The 26762-nt window shown below is 36.2% G+C and overlaps 1 protein-coding gene across 2 annotated transcripts in view; it reads left to right on the forward strand.

Moving 5' to 3' along the window:
- The first annotated feature begins 8321 nt into the window (after positions 1-8321).
- Positions 8322-26762, forward strand: part of FBXL2 (F-box and leucine rich repeat protein 2) — a 63622-nt gene continuing 45181 nt past the window's right edge. The window contains exons 1-3 of one of the 2 annotated variants that reach the window (XM_025039232.1): positions 8331-8415; positions 23536-23597; positions 23738-23831. In XM_025039232.1, the coding sequence (XP_024895000.1) occupies positions 8413-8415; positions 23536-23597; positions 23738-23831 (159 nt within the window). In that variant the 5' untranslated portion in view covers positions 8331-8412. Of the gene's footprint in view, positions 8416-23535; positions 23598-23737; positions 23832-26762 lie in introns of both variants that reach the window. The other variant, XM_006905728.3, reaches the window with a different exon arrangement.

The following is a 26762-nucleotide window of genomic DNA, read 5'->3' on the forward strand; positions in this document are numbered from 1 at the left end:
GAGGAGATGACTTAATGCCAAATGAAGTTCTGAATTTCAGTTGTTAAGTGTCTTGTGTCAATTTCTGAAACAAAACTGTATTTGTAAATTTAAGTGGTAGTAAGACCGTTACTGTAGAGAGGGGAAAAACCCATGGACCCACTGGAAGTTGGGGGACAGGAACGATTATCCCCATTAAATAATGTTTGAAAGAACAGTAGCAGGTAAAAATAAATTTGTGCTTTGATCACAATCCATCTACCATCTTCATTCAACATACCAACTCATATACTTGAAATACTTTTGTATTTATTTGGAGCTTCAGTTTACTGTCTGAAGGTATACATCAAGCTATGTGCAAATATTCTCTTTTGAATGTGATGTATTGGAAGGTAAAACCACTTGTGGATGAGTTAGCAAATCAACAATAATTAGGTTAAGTCATCTAAAAATAACGGTATATATACTTCCATAAGGATATACACATAATAATTTTCTAGGCACTTGACTTAGACTCAGGTCATGGGAAAAGGAGAGAGAGATATTTTGTGTTTCTCCTCTATTTCCTGAAGTGGGTAGCAGAGTGCTGAACACAGAAGCAAGTGGGTTCTATTACCTGGTAGTACTATGACCATGAACAAATTGCTTAGCTCTCATTCATTCAACAAACAACTGATGAGGAAACAAGAAGTTGAGAAGCAGTCTCAAGGAACATTCAGATTGGGAGAGGTTGACTGGTAAAGTCGAAGAATGAAGCTAGGTTGGGATCAAGAGAGAGCAGCCAGAGCACATGAGAGATACTGCACATAACCACTGATGGCTTTCCTGATGCCCCCCATGCGCTGCCACCAGACACTGAATTAATGCCCGGTTAAACCTGTGGAAGGGCATCCTTATTCTGAGAAGACTTGCATTCTGCATCTTAGATTGCTAGGCACGCCATCTGCCTGCCGTCTCAGTTCCTGTTTACTTTTTATGCCATCCATAAAAAGGTGGCCAAGCTTGCTTTAATTTATTGAAAAGGATATAAATAGCCTCGGGAGAATAATTAGAAGTCCACTGTTTTTCATTATATTTTAAGACAGCATATTTTCCTGTCTACTGACTTTTAAGAGGGCCCTGCCAAATAGTCTGTGCAAGAGTAAATGAGCAAACAAAAGGATTGTTCTGTAGCTATTTGGACTTGGTTTTTAAGAAACTTTATCTTCATTCACATGAAAAAAATAAAATTCTTAACTTCACCTTCTCCAGGTCCCACAAAAAATGCACAATGTGTGCCTACAGAAGCAAAAGGGAAAAAATATGGAAAGAATGACTCACTATTCAGAGCAAGAGATTCTGTTACCAGTGAACAGAGGGAATTGTATGGATTGATTAAGTAGTGATATTGACCAAATTATTGGGGGAAAAAATGGAGGAGCAGTAGGATTTTTAAAAGGCTGCAGAAGAAAAGATACTATAAAGATAGTATGTTAAAAAATAACCCCCAATGCCAAAGAAGTTGTCTGGCAAAATGATGCTCTCACACCCAAAGGTTTTCTTTCTTACTCCAAAATGCCCTTTTATACTAGTATAATTCTACTCATTTTTCAAAATTTTAATTACACAAGTCAAAATGAGTTCATTCACCTTGTAAAAAATCAAAATATTATATAAAAACCAAAGTACCCTTTGACTACCAACTGTATCAAAACAAATCTTTATCAGGGATATCCATTATTATGAATTTAGTGGGTATTATTCAGAAAACAATGAAAAAGATCTATATGGTCTAATACAGAAGTCCAAGACATACTGTTGAGAAAACAAAGACATTTACTGTATATACACTATGATACTATTCATGTAAAAAATAAAATACACTCTAGACAATACTATATAGTACCTGTATCTGCTAATTTGTATCATACCTATTTACTTATGCTTATGATATCTATATCTCTAAGGCATGAATAGGTAAGGGTTAAGGGAATTTTTACTTTTGGGAATGGTGAAATAAATTAGATATGTCTCTTTCTGAGGATGAGAAATCTGCACAAAATTTGATAACATCTACTTAAAGGCATCAAGCAGTTAATAACAGTGAATAATTGTTAGACTAAGCTCCATTGAAGGGCAGGGGTTCAGAAAGGTGATACTAGTGATTAAGATCTCTTTCTCCCTGGAGGATTATTTACTTCTTTTAGAGGGGGCTAGTGAGAGGATGAAAAATTGAGTGATTCTTTTGATAGTCCTGTCAGGATAGGGGAACAGGTAACTGACATGGTTCAACCATGATGGGGAGTTCCTTTGCTTTGTGTTGGGATCTCAATGATCCTCATCAGTAATATGCTTATACAAACAAAGGCAGATTCTTGCAGAAATTGTAGCTCAGCTTTGACTAATCTCAGTCACTAAATTTGGTTTAAAGTTAACTCATATAACTTGGCAAAATGTGGGAAGTACCTACCAGAAGTAAAAACTTCTCTAGAGGAAAAATACATCATTCTAGGGAACAGATTACTCTAACGATTTTGCTACTACATATCTGGCCTACAATTAAAATAAAACAGGTGCACCAGAGACAAAAAACTGAGAACAATATCAGAAACAACAAATAGTAAAAAGAAAACTGTAGAGAAACCAGGTATTAGAGCTATCAGATACAGATTTAAAAATAACTCTATTCATTATATTCAGGGAGATATAAGACAAGCCTGAGAAATATGGCAGAGAACTAGGTTCTGTAAAAAATTTTTAAATGTAGTATACAACCAAAAATTATAACTGAAATGAAAAACTCAGTGTATGTCTTTAATAGCAAATTAAACATTGCTGAAGAGAGATTTAGTGAGCTGGAACATATGTTGGAGGAAAATATCTAGAATGCGGCATAAAGAGAGAAGAGGAAAATATGTAAAATAAAAATAATAGATATAGAGAATGTGTGAAGATCAAGCATATGATAATTTAAGCATATGCTAGAAAAAAAGGAGAGTAAGAATGGGCAGAAAAATTTTTGAAGAGTTTATGGCTGAGAGTTTCTCTCAATGGATACAAGATATCAAACCACAGATAGTGGAAGACATACAAAACTAAAAAAAGATAAATACAGAGAAAGCCATACTAGGCACATCATAGCAAAGCTGCTGAAACCCAAAGGCCAACCCATCCCCCGCCCAAAAAATCTTAAAGTGCTAAAGAAAAAAGAGATGTTACCTTCAAAAGAGAAAGCACAAAACTTACAAATAATTTCCCCATAGAAATAATGAAAATCCAAAGGCAAGATAATAATATATTTCAATTACAGAGAGACAATGACTGCCAACAGAGAATTCTATGCCCAGTGAAAACATCTCTTGTAAAGAAAATGAAATAGGACCTTTTGTTTTCAGACACATAAAAACTACAGAACTTAACACCAGCATTTCCACATTAAAAAAATACCAAAAGTATTCTTCTGACAGAAGGAAATGATCCATGAAGGAAGACTAGAGATACAGGAAAGAATGAAAAGAAATAAATAGGTAAATATAGAGGATTGTTGACTACATAAAACAATAGTAAGATCTAGTGAGGTTTAAAATGTTTAATAAACTAAAATACATGAAAATAGCTTACAAATTGGAAGGGGGAAATGGAGTTAAGATGTTCTAAGGTCTTTGTATTTTCCAGGAAAGGGCATGCAATGGACTAAATGTTTGTGTTTCCTTCTACCCCCAAGTTCATATATTGAAATCCTAACGCCAATGCGATGGTATTAGCAGATAATTAGGTCATAAAAATGGGGCCCTCCTGAATGGAATTAGTACTCTTATAAAAGGGACCCCAGAGAGCTCCCTAATCCCCTCTTTACCATGTGAAGACACAACAAGAAGTCAGTAGTCTGCAGCCTGGAAGAGGGCTCCCACTAGAACCCAACCATGCTGGCGCCCTGATCTCAGACTTCCAGCCTCCATAACTAGAAGAAGAAATAAATTCTGTTAAATAAATTTCTATTGTTTATAAGGCACTCTGTCTGTGGGACTTTGCTACAGTGCATCCAAACTGATGAAGACGGGAAAAAGGAAATTTCAATTAAAATTAGATTTTGAGGACTTCTGATGTTGACTAAGATGGAGTATTTCTACTATGGACTATCTCTGTTTTATTGCAACAAAATAATGTGGGCAGAATAGCAAAAGCAAGTACCAGAGAACTTTGAAAAAGCATCGGACAAAATTAAATACATGTTCAGTAAAATAAGACAAAACAAAAACACAAAAAACCTCCCAGCCGATTAGGAATAAAAGGGAAATTCCTTAATAAAGGGCACCTACAAAAAAAATCTGCAGCTAACATCATGCTTACCGATGAAATATTGAATGCTTTCCCCCTATAACCCAGAAATCCAAGTCCTGGTTGTCTATCTGAGTTGTAAGTTAATGGTCACACAAAAGTATGTATGTGAATGCTTATAGCAACTTTATTTAAAACTATCAAACTGGAAACAACCCAGATGTTCTTCAACAGGCGAATGGATAGACAAACTGTGGTATGTCCATACAATAGATTACTATTCAGAAATAAAAAGGAGAGAATTATTGATACACATAACAACATGGATGAACTCAAGTGCACTTTGCTAAGTGAAAAATCCAAAAGTCTGTACATTGTATGATTCCATTTATACAATATTCTTAAAAAGGTCAAACTAGAGAGATGAAAAGTAGGTCAGTGTTTGATAAAGGATGGATTTGAGAGAAGAGGTGACTATAAAAGGATAGAACAAGGGAGTTTTGGGGATGATGGTACTAACCTGCTTTCCATCCTGATAGATTCTCTCCCCCTCTACAGGGCTTTCTGGTATTGATTGTTGAGGACTGCAGTTGTCCATTTGTTTAGTGACTCTTCCAAACTATTTTTTGTAAAGATTGTATTCCTTGTCATGTATGCTCACTGAAGTCTCTGTTCTGTTATCTCAGCAGTCAGCTAGTGACTGGAAGATATTTCCTTAAATGTCTGGAGACAAAAAGAAAAATACTTCTTTGGTCTTTGCCATATTGGCTCTGAGCTAGGATTTTCCTTAAATGTTAAGCCAAGTTGATCACAACTCTGCCTTAGCCTTCACCTTTTGCTTATTGTGGAGTATAAATATCAGCCAGAGGTATAAGTCTAGGGTCTTTTCACATCTTTTCGGAGCATGCATCTGGCCATGCTCATGCGTATTGTACTGGTACCAGGTTCCCCAGTGTGCTCAGTAGTCCGTCACAGCTCTTATTCTCCCAAGAATTTTCCTCCTCATACTGAGGCTTTTGGGTCTGTCTGCCTCATCCTTTGTTCCTTGCCCCAGGCAGCAATAGGTAGCATATATCTGTAAATGCTTCCATCAGATGCCACCCAGAAAGCCATTCCAAACCTGATGGGGGCAATGTAAAGGTCAGTTTCTGTGCTAGTCCTTTAGGGAAACACCAGACAGGTAAAATGCATGATCCCAATTTTTGAGAACAGTCTGTACTGCTTCCCCTGATGCCTGTAAGCTGTCCCAGGAAAACAGGTCATTGTTCACAAGGCCGATGCTAGCTGGGGAATAGTGAATGCTAGTCAGGTAAGCAAAAACCACATAATATTTCTTACCAAAATCAGCTACCTCTTTCTTCATTAGGCACTCCCTGGTTGACGCAAATGTCTGATTAGACTCCAGAGTTCCAAAGAAGTTGATTCTGTCTGTTTTCACCAGCTTAATTCTTGCTGGGGAAACCAATTCTTGCAATGGACCAATTCTTGGAGCTCCTTACACTGCCAATTCCATGTCACTTCTGTTCCAAGTACTCTGAAAAGTTTGGCACTATGTAGTAAATCTAAAGATACACACACCAGCAATTCTGCTCCTTGTTATTCACCCTAGAGCCGTGAGTCTTAATTGGGGCAATTTTGCCTTTCCAGTAAAACTTGGGAATACCTGGAGACATTTTTGTTTTTCACAAGTGGGTGCGTGCCACGGGCATATAGCGGGTTAAAAGCCATGAATGCTGCTAAACATCCTATAATACATAGGGTAGACTCCTCCCCAACACCCACCTAAAACAAAGAATTTTCTGGCCTTAAGTGTCAAAATTGCCAAGGTTGAAAAACTCTCACCTAGAGAAAATGAGTGCTCATATGCACAAGGAGAATGCTCATAGCTGCATTGTGTACAATGGTCTTAAACAGGAAATGACCTAAACAACCCAAATAGTGGAATGGATATATTCCCATCAATAGTGGAATGGATATATTCTTGTTTATACATTCAATGGAATACTTCATAGCGATGAAAATGAATAAATATAAAAATTATATAAAAAAAGCAAGAAAGTGTTTTCCATAAATATTTATAGCGGTCACTTGAAAAAGGGGGTTAAGATTGAGAAAGGACACATGAGATCTTCTGGGTTTCTGGCAATGTTCTATTTCTCGAACTGGGTGAGTGTTCACTTTTTAAACGATACATTAATATTTTATTACTTTTATGTATAATTCGTAATAAGACAGAAAAAAGCTGTCAGTAATTACAGTTTTTCTTCTATCACACTCCCTACTCTGACAGGTCATGTTCTTCAAACTGACCATCCAGTCCTAAGATACATGTTCATTCATTCATTCATTCATTCATCCAATCAACCATCGATATTTATTGAACACCCACTGTAAGCCATGAACTGTTTAAAACACTAGGAACCCAGAAGTGGAACAAGACAGACATCTTGTATTTCAGGTTGAAGAGACAGGCAGTAATTAATATACCAAAAAAATTAAAAGATAATTTCTAAGGATACTAAGTATTTTGAAAATAAGATAGAATTATAAGAGAGGGTGACTGATGAGAAAGAGTAACTGAGTTGAGCTATTTTTAGATCGAGTGGTTAATGAAGTCTTCTGTGAAGATGATATTTGAGAAGGTAACTGACTTGTAGTAGGTGGAGTAATGGGCAGTGTGAAGTTCTGGAGGAACAATATCTCAAATAAAGAAAGAAGTTGTTGCTGAGGTTCTTAAGTGGGAAAGTGAATTTTTTTTATTTTTTTTTTTTTTAGGCGAGGCAACCCTTGGTTGACCTCAGAGATTGCAAGGACCTTGTCAATTTGCAATCCCTTATTTTTTAATTTTTATACCTACAGCATCTGGTCTTCCTAGGTGGTCTCCCATCCAGGTACTAACCCATCCACAACCCCGCTTAGCTTCTAAGATCAGCCTGGATGGGGCTTGTTCAGGGAAGCATGGCCATACACTGGGAAAGTGACATGTTTGAGGAACATTAGAAAATAAAGGCATGGCTAGTGTGGAGTGAATGAGGTGAGGTTAGTGCAGTAGTTTGTCCATCATGGAGGTCCTTGTAGATCATGGGAAGAGTTTGGTTCTTTTTCCTAAGTACCATGAGAAGCCATCAAAAACACTGCTATTGTGTAGACTCTAGGAGAGAAGGCATGTGGCATGGAGACTTATTTAGGCAAGAGATGATGGTGACTGTGAGGTGGAATTGGTGAGAAATGGATTCAGGATTTATTTGAAGATAGAGTCAAGAATATTTGTTAATGGATTAGATGTAAAGAGTGAGGAAAGGAGAGACTCAAGGATGGTTCGTAGGTTTTTGTTCTGAACAACCAAGGGGATAATGGGCATATTTGCTGGGATGAGGAAGACTAGAGAGTAAGAAACTTGGATCAAAAATCTTGTTAAGGCTTTGTTAAATTTGAGATGCCTATTAGTCACTCAAGGGGAGATGCCAGGTTGGCTGTTGACTGTCTCTTCTTCACAGTATTAATGGGCTGGCTAAGTTAGAGGATATCTAAAGTTCCCTTTGACCATATTAAAAACACCCAACAAATTGCTGATTGATTTAATAAATTAGAATGTACACACACGATGCTATTCCATGAATTGACATGCAAAGACAATAATTTTTAATTGAAAAAAGATTATAAGAGTGTGTATAGTTTGCTTCTATTTGTAAGAATACAATGTATTATAATATATATTTCGTTGGAAGCTCAAGGGAAGATAAACTAGAATATAAGCAGTGGTTACCTCAGGTGCTGGAATTTAGTTTTATTCTTTTTAATCTTATAATTAGTTTAAAACGCCTTCGGTAATTGTGCATTACCTGTGTAATCTGTTTCTTAAAGAAACCGTAAAGGTCTCTTCCAGCTGGCTGGATTATGTGTTAGATGAGGGATGTCAAAGTGATCAGGGTGATGATGGACCAGATGCAAAGCAGGAAAGACCACGAGGCCCCGCCCAAAAGCCAAGGCGTGGGGGCGAAAGGGGCGGTCCAAAGGGCACCGCCCCTGAGCGTCACGTGCCCGCCCTCCTCCAATGGCCGCCTCCTGAGCCCACCTTAGGGACGGGGCGGGGCGCCCAGCTGGCGTCACCAGGACAACGGGCGTTGCCGGCGCCTTGTGACTCTGGGCTGTGGGCGCGCTCGCGGCTCTTCGGCCATGGTGAGTCTGGTACCCGCGTTGACCCGGCCGTCCCGCCCTTCCCAGCCTGGGCTGTGTCGCCGCGTGGCCGCCTGCTGGGTTCGGGCTGGCGGCGCCAGGGTCGCAGAGAGGCCGGGACGCGCGGCCTGTGGGTCCGCGGGGCTGGGCAGGGCTGGGCAGGGCTGGGCAGGGCTGGGCAGAGCTGGGCAGAGCTGGGCGGGCCCCAGGATATGTGAATCCTGGAGGACGCGGAACGCCCGCCTGCCCCGGGGCGACCGCGACGCAGCGTTCTCCGCGGTTGAATGTCTGGGTCACTGCTGGGACCCCCCACACAGTGGACCGCCGGTCAGCGTGACGCTGTTTGGCTCCAGTGAGCCTGGGAAGCCACCCAGAGAGGGTGTGGTTAAAAAAAAAAAAGGATATGTATGAATTTCATATATATTCATATTAACACTATTTTTATTGCAGTCTGTGTGCTTCCTGTCTTGTTTTTATGCAATTTCATATAAGTAGTATAACACATGTGTATTTCTTTCACATTCATCATTCTGACAGGTTTTTCAGCGTGTGGAAATTTAAATTTGTAATTTGGGAGTTTTCTTCTTCCTTTTTAAAAAATGGGGGCATTAAGCGCCCACACTCAGGGATTTAATTTATGGTTAGTACATTGTAAACGTCTTAAATCATTACCTTTATTCAATAAACTTGAGAGTGGGCATACCGTCTGGCTCCCATTAAGCTCGTTTTTAAAATCTGATTTGAACACTCAACTGAGGTGTTGACTTGAATAGACAAGATTCAGCTAATTGCCAACCAAAGGTGTGATTTCTACAGAGGCCTCCAAAGGGTGTAAAAGGAGAGAGGAGCTGGACTTTCTGTTTGTGGACATGTTTGGTATAGGATATTTGAGAGAGGGTGGGTAATGCCTATTTTTATGGAACAGGTTTTGTTTGTTAGTTTTTTTAACTATCAGTTATTTAATGTAGATTAGTGGAAGTGCTAATAAGCTGAGCATGTAGGGTTTTCGGCAAGTGCCAGTTGGCCTTCTGGAGAGAAAACCTACCATTTGCAGCGGTGGCTGGCTCTGTCTTTTATTAACTAAGGAGAGCATGGTAGTAAGGGAAGGTGGATGTTTTGTATTTCTCACTGCCAGATATATGGTGCGTTGGTAACAGGAAAAGAACCACCCATAAATAACACCAATGTTTTCTTTATTTTGTATGTTTCTTTTTAATTCTGAATTGCTTTTAAGTTACAAATTAATGGAGCCAGCAAGAATTTCAGAAAATGAATTTTACAAAAATCTAAGTGTTTTAAATATTGCAGTGACTTATTTTTATATGTTAGGTGTGAGAAAAGCCCTTACAGTTATAGCAAGGAGAAAGGTAGAATATTCAGGAATTAATTTTCACAGCTCTCTGAAGTCTCATATTCCTCCTATTGTCCATTTTCCTTTCTCCTTTATCCATCCCTTCCATTCTGACCCACAGCCTACCTTGATTCAGTATTGTGAAATTTGGAGTTTTATTTACTGTAAAATAAAAACATTTTACTGTAGCTGTGTACTAGGGATTGCTTTGCTAAACTTGGAAATGCTTTGCTTTTTGTGTATTGTTAAGCATTGAGAATTTATTTCATAGAAGGAATTTTGAGTGTATAAGATAATGGGTGGGCTCCAAGGGAGGTGGGGAATGGTTGGCACAGGAGGGGCATGAGGAGGCTCCTGTAGGATCCCCAAAACTATATTCGACACCATAATATTACCCTTCATAAAATGCTCGCATTTAAACATATGGCTTTAGCAGTTGATTTAAATGACTTTGCACATGAATTTTGAAAGTCTGTTTATTTCTCTATGAAAAATTTTTCAGTTAAGCCATTTTATTTCTACTGTCTCTATAAAAATGACAGCTGACATTTACTTTGTACAGTCTACAGTTGAGGTATTTTTCTAAGCACCTTATTTATGTATCTTATTTAACCATCACAACAACCCTGTGAAGAAGATATCATTTTCCCATTTTAGAGATGAGGAAATTGAGGCACAGAAAAGTAAAGTAACTTGCCCAGTTACTTTACTTTTGAGCCAGATTTCAAAAGAAGGCAGTTTGCCTCAGGATCTGCCTTATATAAACACTGGATTACACTGTAATGTGTAGTATATCATTATATGTTCCCCAATATACTTGCCATGTATAGATTAGGATATTAGTGCTTTTATTTCGATTTTAATGTTTTTGAGCACTTATGAATACTCGTTTTTGTTGTTCCTGGCACTAGGCTAGATGTTATGGAATAGAGTAGGAATGCCTAGTCTTTCTTCCTTTTCTCTCCCTCTTTCACAAAAATGACATGAAGAGGACTTGATGCACGACATTATTGGATTAGGGGTCATACTAATGGCTGTAATAGTATTGAAATTTTCTCCTGTCATATCATTTTGTGTTCAGGAATAGACACTTACTTTTTTTAATCACAAAGACCAGTGTTTTACATAAAACCATTTAGACGTGGGGGATGAAACTAAAAAATTTTTTATTTTCTGAGATTTTTCCTAATAGTAATTTTTACATTTATTTTAGTGCTATGTTTTAAAATTGTTGCAAAAAGACATCAAATAATTATTTAAATTTTAATTCATATGGATCAAAATATACATTGGGATACTTATTGTCAAGTTTTTGTTATTGCTTAAAACTTTAGCTCATAAGGCAATTTAATTTTTTCGAAATATGAAATATGAAAACTCTATCATACAGTTTTCCCATTCTCATTAATTTGGTCTTTCCCCTTATTTTGGCACTTCCCTTTCTGTATTGGTGTTGAGAAGCACAAGGTGGGGAGAAAACTTTACAGTAAAATATATCCAAGGTTTACAGACAGTTTTGGTCTATTTGCCATCACATGGTATAGTTAAGGGAGCTTATATAATGAGATCTGTGTTAATAGATCATGCAAAGAAGAGGTTTCTCTCTGTATTAATTTCTTACTCTTGACACTGTTGATCTCCCTTTTGTCTGCACTGGGTGGGAGGATGGAGCATAATTTTTGGTACTTAATTGTAATAACTCTCCTTTCATAGAGCCCTTCCACTGCCCCAGTTTTAAGCTGATCACATCTCATTTAATCCTTCTGACACGAGATTGACATTATACCCATTTAATAGCCCCAGATTGATTAGGCAGTTTGCCCAAGGTCACATAGTTGGTGAGTGGCAGAGCCAGGACTTGAACTCAAACCAGTCTGTCTCCAGCGTCTGGCCTCTTAACCATTACACCGTGGCTTCTTTCTGAACTAAAGATTGTGCCCAGTGCCTGGCGTGAGTGTACTACACCAAGATTAAGAGTCAGTGTCATATTAGCTGAGCCAGTAAGCTCTTTATTTTATGACAAACTCTCCATTTGCGTTGTTTAATGACATCCTGCAGGATTTACTTGGCTAACCGCCCACCCCGCCCTCCTCCCAGCACAGACAACCAAAGCTCAAATATGGGCAGCCATAAATTGAACTATACTTTTACCTTTGCCTTCTCTGCCTCCTTTTGTGTCTCACCGCCACCTTGTGTAGTGTCTTCCTCAGCCACTACCACTTCCAGCACTGGGGTGGCTATGAGAGAGTTGGGACTGGAGCAGAGGGGTCTAGGGAAGCAGAACAGGGCAGTCATTGGGGAAGTTTTTGTGGAGTCAGAATCAAGGTTTAAACTCAGCTTTTCCAATTCTCAGTGCTGCCCCTGTAATTGTGTCTTTCTATTAAAATTTCCTCCCTATGGTTTTCTATGCAGCAGATATTTATAGTGTACTACTTTGTGCCAGTCACTGATCTAGGCAGTGGGTATCCAGCAGTGAATGAAACACAAGCCTGCCCTCATGGAACTTACATTCTAGTGGCAGGAAGACATAATAAAAATACAGGTAAGGTGATGAAAAGTGCTTTAGAGAAAAGGCTGAGTAAGAGAGAAAGGACATTTTCGGGCAGAGTGTGAGAATGGATGAGAGGAGGGAGGAGTTGTTTTTTACGTAGGGTGTGAGGGAAGGCCTCTCTGATAGGTAACATTTGAGCAGAAGATATTTCATGGGAATGCCTGGAGAGAGTTCCAGGAAGGGACACGAGTACAAACGTCCTTACGCAAGAACATGCCTGGTGTGTCAGAGGAAGAGCAAGGAAAACAGTGCAACTAGAGTGAAGTAAGACAGGGGAGTATGATAGGAGGTGAGATTAAAGTAGTCAGGGAGGATGTGGTTCCACAGCGCAGCGGTTAGCACATCTGCTTTATACACAGAAACTCGTGGGTTCGATCCCCAGTGGAACCAGGGATTGTACATTCTCTGTTATCCCCAAAGTAGTCAGGGAGGCCCTATCACATAGGATTTGTAAGCCACTTAAAGGACATTGTCTTTTTCTTTGAGAGAGGGGGAGGTGATTTGCAGGGTTTAAGATGAAGAATGACATAATATGACATATTTCATAAAAGGACCATTCTGTTCGCTATGTAGAAAATACAAGTGGGGTAGGAGTGAGGGGAGAAAGGACAAAAACAGAGGAAACCACATAGGATGTTATTATTGCAGTGATACATAGGATTAACTGATGGATTGGTTGTGGAACATAAAAGTCAAGGATAGTTTCAATGGTCTGAGCCTGAGCAATAGGAAAAAGTTGTCATTTACTGAGATGAAGACTATGGGAAGGGTAGTTTAGGGTAGGGATGAAGAAAGCAGGAGTTGTTTTTGTACTCAATAAATTTGTGATCCTTATTAGACATCTAAAATCTAAATTCATCTAAAAACAATTATGTTTTAAGAAACAGTGTGATAGTATATATTTTAGTAACACAAACTTCATTAAATTCTGAAGTATTAGACTTGGGTTTTTGTATTAATCTCTTCATTTTACAAACTAGAAATACTGGAGGTTAAATGACTTGCCCAGAGTCAAATAGCTTTTACTACCTGTCATGTGGTACAAAGAACTCTAGACTTGGAGTAAAGAGATAAAAGTTTAAATTGTAGTTTTTCTGTTTTTGTTTGTTTTTGTTTTTTAGTTCTAAACCTTAGGCAAGTCATTTATCTACTCCAAGTCTGTTTTTCTTCTATCATAAAGAATAATATAGACTTCCACTTTCTGTTAGGATGTTGAAAGTTGCAAAAATTAGACACTGTTGTTTTCACCCTGACTGAGAAAATGTGAAGAAGCTAGACAATAGAAGTTCTCTAAAACCCACCAGAGAGCTGAAGGCACAAATCTAAATGAGTTAGAATCCAGAACATAATGAGCCCATCCCAGAAAAAAGGAGACATAGATACTTTCATCTGTGGTGGGATAGCTGGAGGAAGAAGAATCTGCTATATAGACAGGCAAAGAAAAATCAGCCAAACTTATTGAGTGCATGTGGGCTAGCTAGAATGACAATTTGGAATCCCGAGGAGCCCCAGCCACAGTGCAAGGCTTGCACCCACCTGCCACTTCTTTCCCACAGGCCTTCACTGAGTACATGGATGTAGTATGTTGGAGGCAGGAGCCATGAGAAGAGAGCTAAGAATGGTCCTGTGGTGGGGAAAGCCTGCTCAATGAGGCTTGAGGCAGGGAAGAAGAGTTCATAGAAATCACTTTCAGGAATTAGGGGCTTTTACCAACGGTAAGGCAGGGCTATCCCAGGCTGGAGGCATGGCAGGAGAGTTGAGAAATATCCCTCGATGGCTATCTAGGTTTTACCAAGGACAAGGCAACAGCACTTCAGAAGGTGGAGTAGGTTAACAAGGCAGAAACAGAGATCTCCTTAAGGTGCGTACAGCAGAGGGTGCTACTGGAGCACAAAGACAACTAACTCCCCAGCTGACAGCCAGAATGTAAAAGAGAGAGATCACTCACAGTTCTGAAAGCTAGCAGCTAGGTTGTAAAGCTCAAAGAGATCTGTGAAGTTTCACCAGTGCTCAGATCCCATTTTTTCCTGAATGCGAAGTTCTGCTCTCACCCCAAATAATTTTAAGTCAGTCTTGAATTTAATGCCACAACAAATCTCAAACCCAGCTCAACTATAGATTAAAACAAATGAGCTCCCGCTACCTTCATACTTCCCCCTAAGCAACCTCACTGAAGAAGGAACTGCCCTTTATGGAGATAAATTACTTTTTTTTTTTAAATTCTGATATAATTGACATAATATTATATTAGTTTCAGGTGTACAACATAAGGACTCAAATTTGTGTATATTGTGAAATGATCACCACAATAAGTCTAGTTAACATCCATCAACATGTAGATGATAGATGATAATTTATAAGATTTATATACTCTTTTAACAACTTACAAATATGCCATACAGTGTTATTAACTACAGTTACCATGCTGTTCATTATATCCACATGACTTATTTATTTTATAACCGGAAGTTTGTACCTTTTGACCCCCTTCACCCATTTTGCCCTCCCCTAGACTTTTGCCTCTGGCAACAACAAATCTATTCTCTGTATTTATGAGCTCTTTGTCTTTTTTTAGATTCTACATATAAGATCATACTTGTTTTTCTCTCTGTGACTTATTTCACTCAACATAATGCCCTCAGGGTCCATTCACGTTGTCACAAATTGTGATGTTTCCTTATTCGTGGATGAATAGTATTCCATTGTTTTTGTATATATGTACATATGTCACATTTTCATTTATCCATCAGTGGACACTTAGGTTGCTTCCATATCTTGTTTTTATAAATAATGCTGACCATGCGGGTACAGATATCTTTTCTAGTTAGTGTTTTGTTTTCTTCAGATAAATACCCAGAAGTGGAATTGCTGGATCACGTGGTATTTCTATTTTTAATTTTTTGATAAACATCCATACTGTTTTTCATGGTGGCTGTACCAATTTAGATTTTTCACAAATAGTTCATGAGGGTTTCCTTTTATCCACGTCCTCACCACCACTTATTATTTCTTGTCTTTTTGATAATAGCCATTCTAAGGTGTGATTAGTGATGTTGAGAACCTTTTCATGTTGGCTATACCTGTTGGCCATTTTTATGTCTTCTTTGGAGAAAGGCTATTCAGACTATCTTCTCATTTTTTAATCGAATTTTTTCCCCCCACTCTTGAGTTGTATGAGTTTTTTAAATTATATTTTGGATCTTAATTTATCAGATATATGATTTGTAAATATTTTCTCCCATTCTGTAGGTTGTTTTTAATTTGTTGAGTGGTTTCCTTTGCTGTGCAGAAGCTTTTTAGTTTGATGTAGTCCTGCTTGTTGATGTTTGCTTTTTGTTGCCTTTGCTTTTGTTGTCAAATCCAAAAAAATCATTTCCAAGACTGTTGTCAGGCAGTTTACCACCTATGTTTTTTTCTAGGAATTTTATGATTTCAGGTCTTACATTAAAGTCTTTAATCTATTTTGAGTTAGTTTTTGTGTATGATGTATGATAGTGGCCCAGTTTCATTGTTTGCATGTGTCTGTTCGTTTTCTCCAGTATCATTTATGAGATTGTTCTTTGCCCATTGTATATTCTTGGATCCTTGTGGCATAAAGTAGTTGACTATATATGTGTGGGTTTATTTCTGGGCTCTCTAATCTGTTCCATTGATTTATGTGTCCGCTTTTATGCCAATACTATACCGTTTTCATTACTGTAGCTTTGTAATATAGTTCGAAGTCAGAGAGCATAATGCATGCCTCTAGTTTTTTCTTCTTTCTCAAGGATGCTTGGGCTATTTTGCATCTTTTATGGTTCTATACAAACTTTAGAATTGTTTGTTCTATTCCTGTGAAAATGCCTTTGGAATTTTAATAGGGATTGCATTGAATCTATAGATCGCTTTGGTTAGTATGAACATTTTAACAGTATTATTTCTTTTCCATGAGCATGGGATATCACCTTTCCATTTATTTGTGTCTTCTTCAATTTTTTTAAATCAATGTTTTATATTTTTCAGCATACAGATCTTTCACCTCCTTGGTTAAATTCCTAGGTATTTAATTTTGTGGAGGTACAATTGTAAATGGGATTATTTTCTTAATTTCTCTTTCAATAGTTCATTATTAGTGTATAGAAATGCAACAAGTTTTTGTATATTGATTTTGTGACCTGCAACTTTACCAAATTTATTTATTAGTTCTAATAGTTTTTTGCTGGAATCTTTAGGTTTTCTGTATGTAATATCATGTCATCTTCAAATAATGACAGTTTTACTTATTTTCCAGTTGAATGCCTTTTATTTTCCTTGCCTAATTGCTCTGGCTAGGACTTCTAATACTATGTTGAATAAAAGTGGTGAGAGTGGGCATCCTTGACTTATACCTGATCTTAGAGGAAAAACTTTCAGCTTTTTACCATTGAGTATGATGTTAGCTTTGGGATTATCATATACGGCCTTTTTTATATTGAAGTATGTTCCCATTGTACCTACTTTGTTGAGAGTTTTTATCATAAATGGATGTTGAGTTTTAAATGCTTATTCTGCATCTATTGAGATTATCATATGATTTTTTATCCTTCATTTTGTTAATATGGTGTAACAGTGATCGATTTGTGAATGTTGAATCATCCTTGCATCCCTGGAATAAATCCCATTTGATCATGGTGTATAATCCTTTTAATGTATTGTTGAGTTCGGTTTGCTGATATTTTGCTGAGGATTTTTATGTCCATCAAGGATAGTGGCCTGTAATTTTCTTGTAGAGTCCTTGTCTGGTTTCAGTAGGATAATGTTGGCCTCATAAAATGAGTTTGGGTGTATTCCCTTCTCTTCTGCTTTTTTCAGAGGGCTTGAGAAGGATTGGTACTCATTCTTGTTTAAGTGTTTTGTAGAGTTCACCAGTGAAGGCATCTGTTCCTGAACTTTTGTTTTTTGGGAGATTTTGATTACTGAGGAAATCTCTGTCATAATAATTGGTCTGTTTAGATTTTCTATTTCTTCATGATTTAGTCTTCGTAGGTTGTATGTTGCTAAGAACTTATTCATTTCTTCCAAGTTGTCCAATTTGTTGGTGTGTAGGTGTTCATAGTAGTCTCTTACTTATCTTTTGTTTTTCTCTTTTATCAGTTGTAATGTCTCCTCTGTCATTTTTGATTTTCAGTCTTCTTTTTTGTGAGTCTAGCTAAGGATTCATCAATTTTGTTTATATTTTCATAGAACCAGGTCTTAGCTTCATTGATCTTTGTAAATTACTATTCTTTACACACACTATCTGGCATGAAATAACAAATATGAGGCATGCAAAGAAATAAAAAAATGTGACCGTTGGTCAGAAGAAGAAATAAGAGAAACAGCAATGGCCCAAATGTTGAGCAGCATGGATAAACATATAGTAAATTTCCGCAGGAAGATGGAAAACCATAAAAAAGAACCAAACGAGCATATTAGAAATGAAAAATATGATTTCAGAAACGAAGAGTTCATTTCATGGGCTTTAACAGCAGACTGGACACAGTCAGCAAACCCCAGCAGGATGAAAACAAGTCTAAATTTCAGCACATCATGATAAAATTGCCAAAAACCAAAAGATTTTTATAAAGGAAATCTTAAAAGGAGGTAGAAAAAAGAAAGACATTATATAAAAAGATATTACATTACATAAAAAAGAGGAACAAAAATATGAATGATAGGTGACAGCTCTTCAGAAACAATGTAGGCCAGAGTGCAGTAGTATAACTTTTAAAAAGTGATTTAATGAACAGGACAAACCTGCTGACCTGGAATGCTATATTCAGGGAAATGTTCTTCAGAAATACAAGAGAAATAAAGACCTTTTCTGACAGACAAAAGCAAAGACAGTTTGTCTACCGCATACCTATATAACAAATGTTAAAAGAAGTACTTTAGTACTGAAGGAAAGTGGTAATAAAAGAAGCTTGTATCTGAAGGAAGGAATAAATTTCACCAGAAAGTAAATATGTAGGTAAATATAAGGGACCTTATAAAAAGAATCTTTCTTTTATACGTACATTTATTCAAAAGATTATGGACTGCTTAAACCAAAAGTAATTGCAATGTATTATTGGGTACATAGTGTAAGTATAAGTAAGATATATGACAATAAGTGCACAATAGGCAGGAGAAAATTAAATGTAGTTTGATAAGTTAAAGATGCACTCTGTAATCACTAGAGCAAACATTAAGAAATACAAACAACTACTGCTATATGGTCAATAAAGAAAATTGAATAAATATTGCTTTCCCAAAAAGAAGTTAAGAAAGCAGGAACTGAGGAATGAACAGATAAGGAAAATAGACAATAAATATTAAGATATTAGACTTAAAATCAGTTATGTCAATCATTACATTAACTGTTAGTAGGCTATACACTCAAAAGCTAGCAATTGTCAGATGGGATAAAATGGCTTGGCCAAAATGTGCCATCTATAAGAAACATTTTAGAGGTACAGGCTGAAAGCAAAAGGATGAAAAAGATAGAAAAATCAGAAGAAAACTAGTGTTGCTGTATATTAATATTAGAGTAGACTTTGGGACAAAGTCTTTTGAAGAAAAAGACAATGATATTAGGATCAATTTATTAAAAATTCATAACAGTCTTAAATGTGTGTTTACCTTACACCAAAGTTTCAAAATACATGAAGCAAAAAACTGACAGCACCAAAGGGAGAACAAATTCACAGTCATAGTTTGATAAACTAACATTTTTTTCTCTCCTCCTAATTGACAGAATCTGTAAATCAGAAAAGAAATCAGTAAGTATATAAAAGATTTGAATATCACTATCAACCAACTTTACCTAATTGACTCTTAAGTGATTATACCCTTAACTACAGAATACAAAAATAACAAAATGGCACAAAAGGAAGTAATTTCTTATTAGTAATCACTTTAAATGTAAAAGTATGAAATTCACCAATTAAATGCAGAGCCTGGAAGAATGGATAAAAGAAACCCCAAAACTCATGATCCAATTATGGATCTCTACAGGATACTCTTATTAGATCCAAAGACAAAAAAGTTAAAAGTAAAAAGTTGGAAAAAGACTTTCCATGCAAATAGTACTAATATACAAAATAGACTTTAAATTAAAATGAGATAAAGAAGGTAATTATATATTAATAAGTTGTCAGTTCCAAAGAAGTTATAATTATAAACATACATGGGCCAAACAGCAGAGCTGCCATCTATGTGCAGCAAACTGACAGAATTGAAAGAGGAAACAGACAGCTCTACAATATTTGGAGACTTTACAGCCATCATTATAGCTATTATTTACAGAGCGTGTAACTATTTGCCAAGACTATTCTAGGCGTTTTGCATATATGAACTCATTGAATTTACAACAACCCTTGTGGCAGGTCTCTTACTATTCCTCATTTTACAAAAGAGGAAACCATGGCATAGAAAAGTTAAATGACATGCCCAAGGTAACGAAGTACATAGCAGAACCTGGATGGTAGACTCAATAAATTAGATTTGGTCCTTCCTATTCAAGCTTCCCACTGAAGGAAGGGATTCCTTTCTCTGACATTTCTGGTTCTGTTGTTTCTGCAGGAGCTCCGTGTCACTACTTCAAATTGTAGAGCATTCTAGTATGGGCTAGTCTTATTATTAAGAAGCTTTTCCATGTGTTGAGTTGAAGTCTTGTAACATTGACTCACTGGTCTTTGTTGTAACAGAAAATAAGCTCATCCTTCTGACGGTTGTTAAGATATGTGAAGATTTTTATTCACCACCACCCCCAAAAACAGTTGGAGACTTCAGTATCATACTTTCAATAACAGAGCATTTAGACAGCAGATCAATAAGGAAATAGGATTTGAACAGCACTATAAACCAACTTGACCTAACAGAGATATATAGAACACTCCACCCAACAACAGGAGAATACATCGTGTTCTCAAGTGCATATGGAACATTCTCCAGGATAGACCTCATGTTAGGCCACAAAACAAATTTCAATAAATTTCAAAAGATAGAAATCATATAAATTATCTTCTCTGACCACAATCAAAAATGGAAGGAAAACTGAAAATTATACAAATATATGTAAATTAACCAATGGGTGAAAGAAGAAATAACAAAAGATGTTAGAAAATACTTCGAGATTAATGAAAATGAAAATATATCAAAACTTATGAGATGCAGTGAAAGCAGTGATCAGAGGAAAATTTATAGCTTTAAATGCTTATATTAAAAAGTAGATCAATGTCAAATCAGTAACCTAACTTTATACTTCAAGGAATTAGAAAAATATTAATTAGATAATTTAGCTGTTTTCTCTAACATTGCTTACTGGAGCTTGGAATACAGTAGGTTTTTAATGGATGTTAGTATCTCACATATACCACTAGACTATCATTGAAAATACTTAAAAACTGAATATAGGGTACTGTTTATGGCACTATTTCCATTTCTGCAGTTTGCTTTTGTAGATTGTGGTATATTTTAAATTCATTTTTTAAATTGAGCTATTACACATGTACTGTAAATTTCACCCATTTAAAATGTACAATCCAATGTGTTTTCGTATACTCACCAAGTTGTGTCTTCAGCACAACTGTCTAATTCAAGAACATTTTTATAGCTCCAAAAAGATACCCTATATCTGTCAGTCACTCCCCAGTCTTAAGCAACCACTAATCTATATTCTGTTTCCATAGATTTGACTTTTATAGATATTTAATGTAAGTGGAATCATATAGTAGGCCTTGTGTGTGTGTCTTTTATGTAGCTTAATATTTTCAAGGTTCATTCCTGTTATAATGTATTTTAGTACTTCATTTCTTTTGATTGCAGAATAGTTTTCCATTGTATGGATATACCACATTTTACTCATCAGCTGATGGACATTTGGGTTGTTTCCACTTTTTGGCTATTTTGAATAATGCTGCTATAAACATTCATGTACAAGTTTTTGTGTGGACACATTTTTGTTTCTCTTAGGTAGTTACCTATGGTTGGGATTGCTAATTCATATAGTAACTTTTTGTTTAACCTTTGAGGAATTGCCAGACTGTTATCCAAAGTGGCTATTACCATTTTACGTTCTAACTAGCAGTGTATGAGGGTTCTAATTTTTCCACATTCTCATTGTTATGTGTTGTTATTTAGTGGGTTTTAACCATCCTTGTGGCTGTGAAGTATATTGTGTTTTGATTTGCACTTCTTTAATGACTAATGATGTTGAACTTCTTTTATGTGCTTATTAGTGATTTGTGTATCTGCTTTGCAGAAATGTTTATTACAATCACATGCTCGCTTTTAATGTGGTTTATTTTTTGTTGAATTTTAAGTGTTCTACATATATTCTGGATACAACCTCTTTATCAGTTATGTGATTTGCAAATGTTTTCTCCTATCTTGTGGGTTTTCTTTTCACTTTCTTGATGATGCCCTTTGAAGCACAGAGGTTTTTAATTTTGATGAAGTCCAATTTTTTCTTTGGTTGGTTATACTTTTGTTGTCATATCTAAGAAGCTGTTACATAATCCAAGGTCACCAAGATTTATGCTTATATTTTCTTTTAAGGGTATAGTTTTAATTCATATTTCTTTAGATCTTTGATCCATTTTGAGTTAATTTTTTATATGATGTGAGGTAGAGGTCCAACTTTATTGTTTTACGTGTAACCACCCAGTTTACCTGGCACTATTTGTTGAAAATATTCTTTCCCTCATTGAATTATCTTAGCAACCTTGTCAAAAATCAGTTGTCCATAAATATAAGGTTTTATTTCTGGACACTCACTTCTATTTCAAGGAACTATATGTCTCATACCAGTACCACAGTGTTTGAATTACTGTAACTTTGCAGTAAGTTTTAAAGTCAAGAAGTGTGACTCTTCCAACTTTGTTTTCCTTTTCAAGATTACAGTTCTGCATTGCTTAATGATGGGAATACATTCAGAGAACTGTGTCATTAGGGGATTTTTGTCACTGTATGAGCATCACAGAGTGAATTTACACAAAGCTAGATGGTGTAGCCTACTACCCACTTAGGCTGTATGTTATATCCCTATCGCTCCTAGGCTACAAACCTATACAGCATGTTACTGTACTGAATACTGTAATGCAATGGTAAGTATTTGTGTATCTAAACATAGAAAGGCTACAGTAAAAATACAGTGTAAAAGATAAAAAATGGCATACCTATATAGGAAACTTACATGAATAGAGCTTATGGGATTTAAAGTTGTTCTGGGAGAGTCAGTGAATGTGAAGAAGGCCTAGGACACTACCCATACAGTACTATACACTTTATAAACACTGCTCACTAGCATCACCACAAGCACATGACTAATATATTGCACTACAATGTTATGATGGCTACAGTGTCACTAGGGCAATAAGAAATTTTTAGCTCCTTTGTAATCTTAGAGGACCACCATTGTATATGTGGTCCTTCATTGACCAAAATGTTATGCAGTGCATGACTGTATTTTGGCTATTCGAGATCCTTTGCACTTACATATGAATTTTAGGATCAACTTTTCAGTTTTTCGAAAAAGGCAGCTGGCATTTTGATAGAGATTTCATTAAATCTATGGATCAGTTTGAAAATGTTGCTAACTTAACACTATTAAATATTCCAATTTTTGAATATGGGATGCAAGCATATTTGTCTTTTAAATTTTTTTTAAACAATGTTTTGTATAAGTTTTCAGTATCTAAGTCTTGCACTTCTTAGTTAAATTTATTCCTGAATATTTTATCTTTTTTAATGCTGTTGTAAATGTGATTATTTTCTTAATGTCAGTTTCAGGTTGTTCCTTGCTAATGTATGGAAATATAATTTATTTTTATATAAATGTATATTTGTATATCGTATCCTGCAACCTTGCTGAATTTCTTGATTAGTTCTAGACTTTTTTGTGACTCTTTAGAATTTTCTATATACAAATTATGACATACAGATTATGTCGTCTGTGAATAGAGCTGGTTTTCCTTCTTCCTTTCCAATCAAGATGCCATTTTTTTTCTTGTCTAATAGTCTTGGCTAGAACCTCTAATACAATGTAGTATACAAATGGCTGTGTGTTGCCATTTTTATGAAATGGTGATAGGACATAAACTAGTCTTGTATCTATCAATATTGAGGTATGGTGGCTTCATGAAATTAGAACAGTGATTGGGACTGCTTTGACCTAAAAAACATAAGTTTTTAATAATTGATTGAAGAACATTTTTTACAGTTTCCCTTCTTTACCTTTTAGGTTTTCTCAAATAATGATGAAGGCCTTATTAACAAAAAGTTGCCCAAAGAACTTCTTTTAAGGTAAGTGTAGATAAACTTCAGATAAAGAATTGATTTGATTCAGTCATCAAATTCCAAGACAGTCTTCTTTCTCACTGTGAGTCCTTAGCACAGAAAAACAGACAGAATTAGCCTAACTGACTTTTTTTTTTGTTTTATAGAATGCTGTTCAGCTTGTTGTTAAATTTTACTTGGTCTAATCCAGAATGTACTAAGTATGTACATAACATTGGTCTGGATTCTTTTTGTAATGTGGTAAGTATTGTAATAATCTTCAGTAGGTGCCATTGTTTTGGTATCAGTAGATAATCTCAGTGTGGTCAGTAACATGAGAGATTATTAAGGTTATGAGCTTCTGAAGTCAGGCACTTAGTTGTTTTCTGATTCATTGGTTTTAAAATAAGTACAGTTATATGTTCTTACTGAGCATTTAAAATGCTGTCAGCCCAAATATAGGTATGTTTTTATCCATTTTATCGGAATTATGTGCCAAGCGACAGTACTATAAAACAGGCTTTTTGTCCTTAATTTTTGGCATCACCGTATATACAGTAAATGATATTTCCTTGTCATTTTACCAAATAAAGCTATCAACTAACACATGTTGACCCTGAGGCACTGCATTTCCTTGAGTAGATTCTCTGCAATCATCAAAGATATTTCAGATGTTATATTTTAATTTTTTACAAATAATTAATACATGTATACATAGTGATCTTTGAGTGGCATTTCCCAAACTCTTCTCATACCACTGCTGTTTTACCAAACAAAACAAAAAAGTAAGTTTTGGGAAACGCTAGATTAACAAAACCAATTTCTTTGCTGCATGACTTCCCAGAGCCTTCGTAGGCTAATAATATGCATGGCGATGCTCCCAGATGGAGAGTTGTGGCATTTTAAACTTGCCCTTTTAATATTTCATGGACAAAATTTTGGGAAATGCTGACATACGGTAAGGGATTGACCTGATTATTCTATACCCCTGGCTGTGCTAAATCTCGTTTTAACATTTGGAGAATGAGTATGAGTTTTGTTTACATATTGGAGTCACTCTGTAAATGCCACAGATTACTCACCTTTGCTGCCTTCAGTATGTTAGACTTTTTATCTTGAGTCAGAAATGGGGTGAGGAGTTAGCTTTTTTGTGGTGGTGATCACATTTCAGGGACTTCACAGGGTGTTTCATTAGTCATCAGGTGCTGTTTGACACTCTTGTCATGAGCTCATTCTACGCAGTTAATAAAAAAGAAAATTCATGATAGGATCATGTGCAAAGTACAGCAATTAAATCTTGTTTTAATAAAACGAATATTTATTTGGATAAGACAGAATATTTTTGACATTTTAGACCATTTTAAAGTTAAGAAAGTGGTAACAAGGAAGGAATGATATATTTGTCATGTAAACCCACAAGGTCTTGATCAAGCACAATAAGCTGTTAGAACCAATATGGCTGGGTTAGGGTGGGCAGGCTGTTAGTATACAACTATAGGGGATGCGATACACAACAGACTACAAAATGCTTGGTATCCTCTAGAACTGTGCAGTGTTTCATTCTTGGTTTGACCATTTTCTAGCACAGACATCAAGTTGTAATATGAATATGCCATTCTTACTCTGGGGAATCACAACCAGCTTCAGGCAGACCTGTATTAGTCATTCAGCACTGAGGTGTATTAAACTCCACAGTGCTTGTGAATACTGCTGCTATCTGTGACTCAAGGCTGCTAACTTAATGTTTTTTTTCCCTTCTGGTAAATGTAGCTTTTACACTGTACTCAGCCATGAAAAAAGAAAAAAGGAATTACATCACTTTCTGTGCTAGCATGATTTCTGAACTGCTCTTTTAGAAATTTTAGTTCTTTTAAAGATTCATGATGGAGCCAGCTGTTGAGAATCCTGGAGTTAGTTTTGAATCATGCCACAAGACTCATACATAGATCATGTTTCAAAAAGAATTGCCATTTGAGAGCAAATATGCATAATATATCTATTCATAGGTTTACATTCCCACTTCTGTTCTTATTTTGGAGTTTGCAAGGGGAATTTAGGTTTTAAAGTACTGCCACTACAGGTCTTCTCTGACTTGTGAGTCTCAAAATTAACTCTAGCCAATCATGGTATTTTAATCTTTGTTGGCTTTTAAATCATTTCTGCCATTTTACTCTCAGACTTTCTATTCTCAGTAATAGAGCTCTCCCCTTTCCTAGCTACCCTTTCTAAGCAAACTTTGAAGAAGGGTTTGAGCCAGGTTACCAAAGCATCCATCTTCATCATCAGTTAATTCCACAGCAAAATGAGTGAGTGCAACAGTCTTCGCCTCATGGAGCTTGTGTTTATTATTTTTGTTCACTTAAATGATGTCTTCATACTTTCAGTCCATCCTAGGCTTACATTTTTACTTCATATTGTATACTTCTCTGTGACAGTGCAGACTGCTGTTTCTATTCTTATTGAATTCCTATTCATCTTCAGTCTTACTTCATCAATAAATGTGATTCTTTGACTTTATGATAATCTTATTTGCTTGCATTAGAGGTCATTTTCTCTTCTGCCATTTTCGATTGCCTCTGTTAGCACCCTTTTAAATTCTCTAGTAGCTTCCATTATTGATCACACCAAGTGAAGCCTCAGCTTCCCCTTTGGAACCATTAACAAGCTTAACCTGGGATTATGTGCTTCTTTTCATCTCTTTGTATCACTTTGGATCACTCAGAAAAATCTCAGTTTTTTTTTCATCTGATCATCTTATTGCTAGTTTTAAGACTACCCAATGTTATTAATATACAAATTCCCTCTACCACCTATTTGTGGTATTAGAGTTTTTTCCTACAATTTTGCTTTTCCTACCAGCTTTTACTCATAAAGTAAAGGTACTCAAGTTCTCCCTCTCTACCCTTCACTCTTACACAGCTCAGCAAACAGCTTGTAATTTTTCTCTTCTTGGATAGTCAGTTATATAATGCTTGCAACAGTGGGAATATTTGTTATGATCTACATATCTATCGGTGAGTTGGGTTGTCCTTACACATATTTGTCCTCATTGTTACTGTCTGTATTACTTTTGGAGCCAGACTTGGTTGAGATTTCAGCTCTTCCCATTTACTAGATGTGTGAGTACAAAGTGCCTTAACTCTCTGGGCCATAATTTCCCATATCTGTAAAATGGAAATAGTAATATTTCTT

This window comes from Pteropus alecto, unplaced genomic scaffold, assembly GCF_000325575.1.
Source record: "Pteropus alecto unplaced genomic scaffold, ASM32557v1 scaffold10, whole genome shotgun sequence".
Taxonomy (NCBI): Eukaryota; Metazoa; Chordata; class Mammalia; order Chiroptera; family Pteropodidae; genus Pteropus; species Pteropus alecto.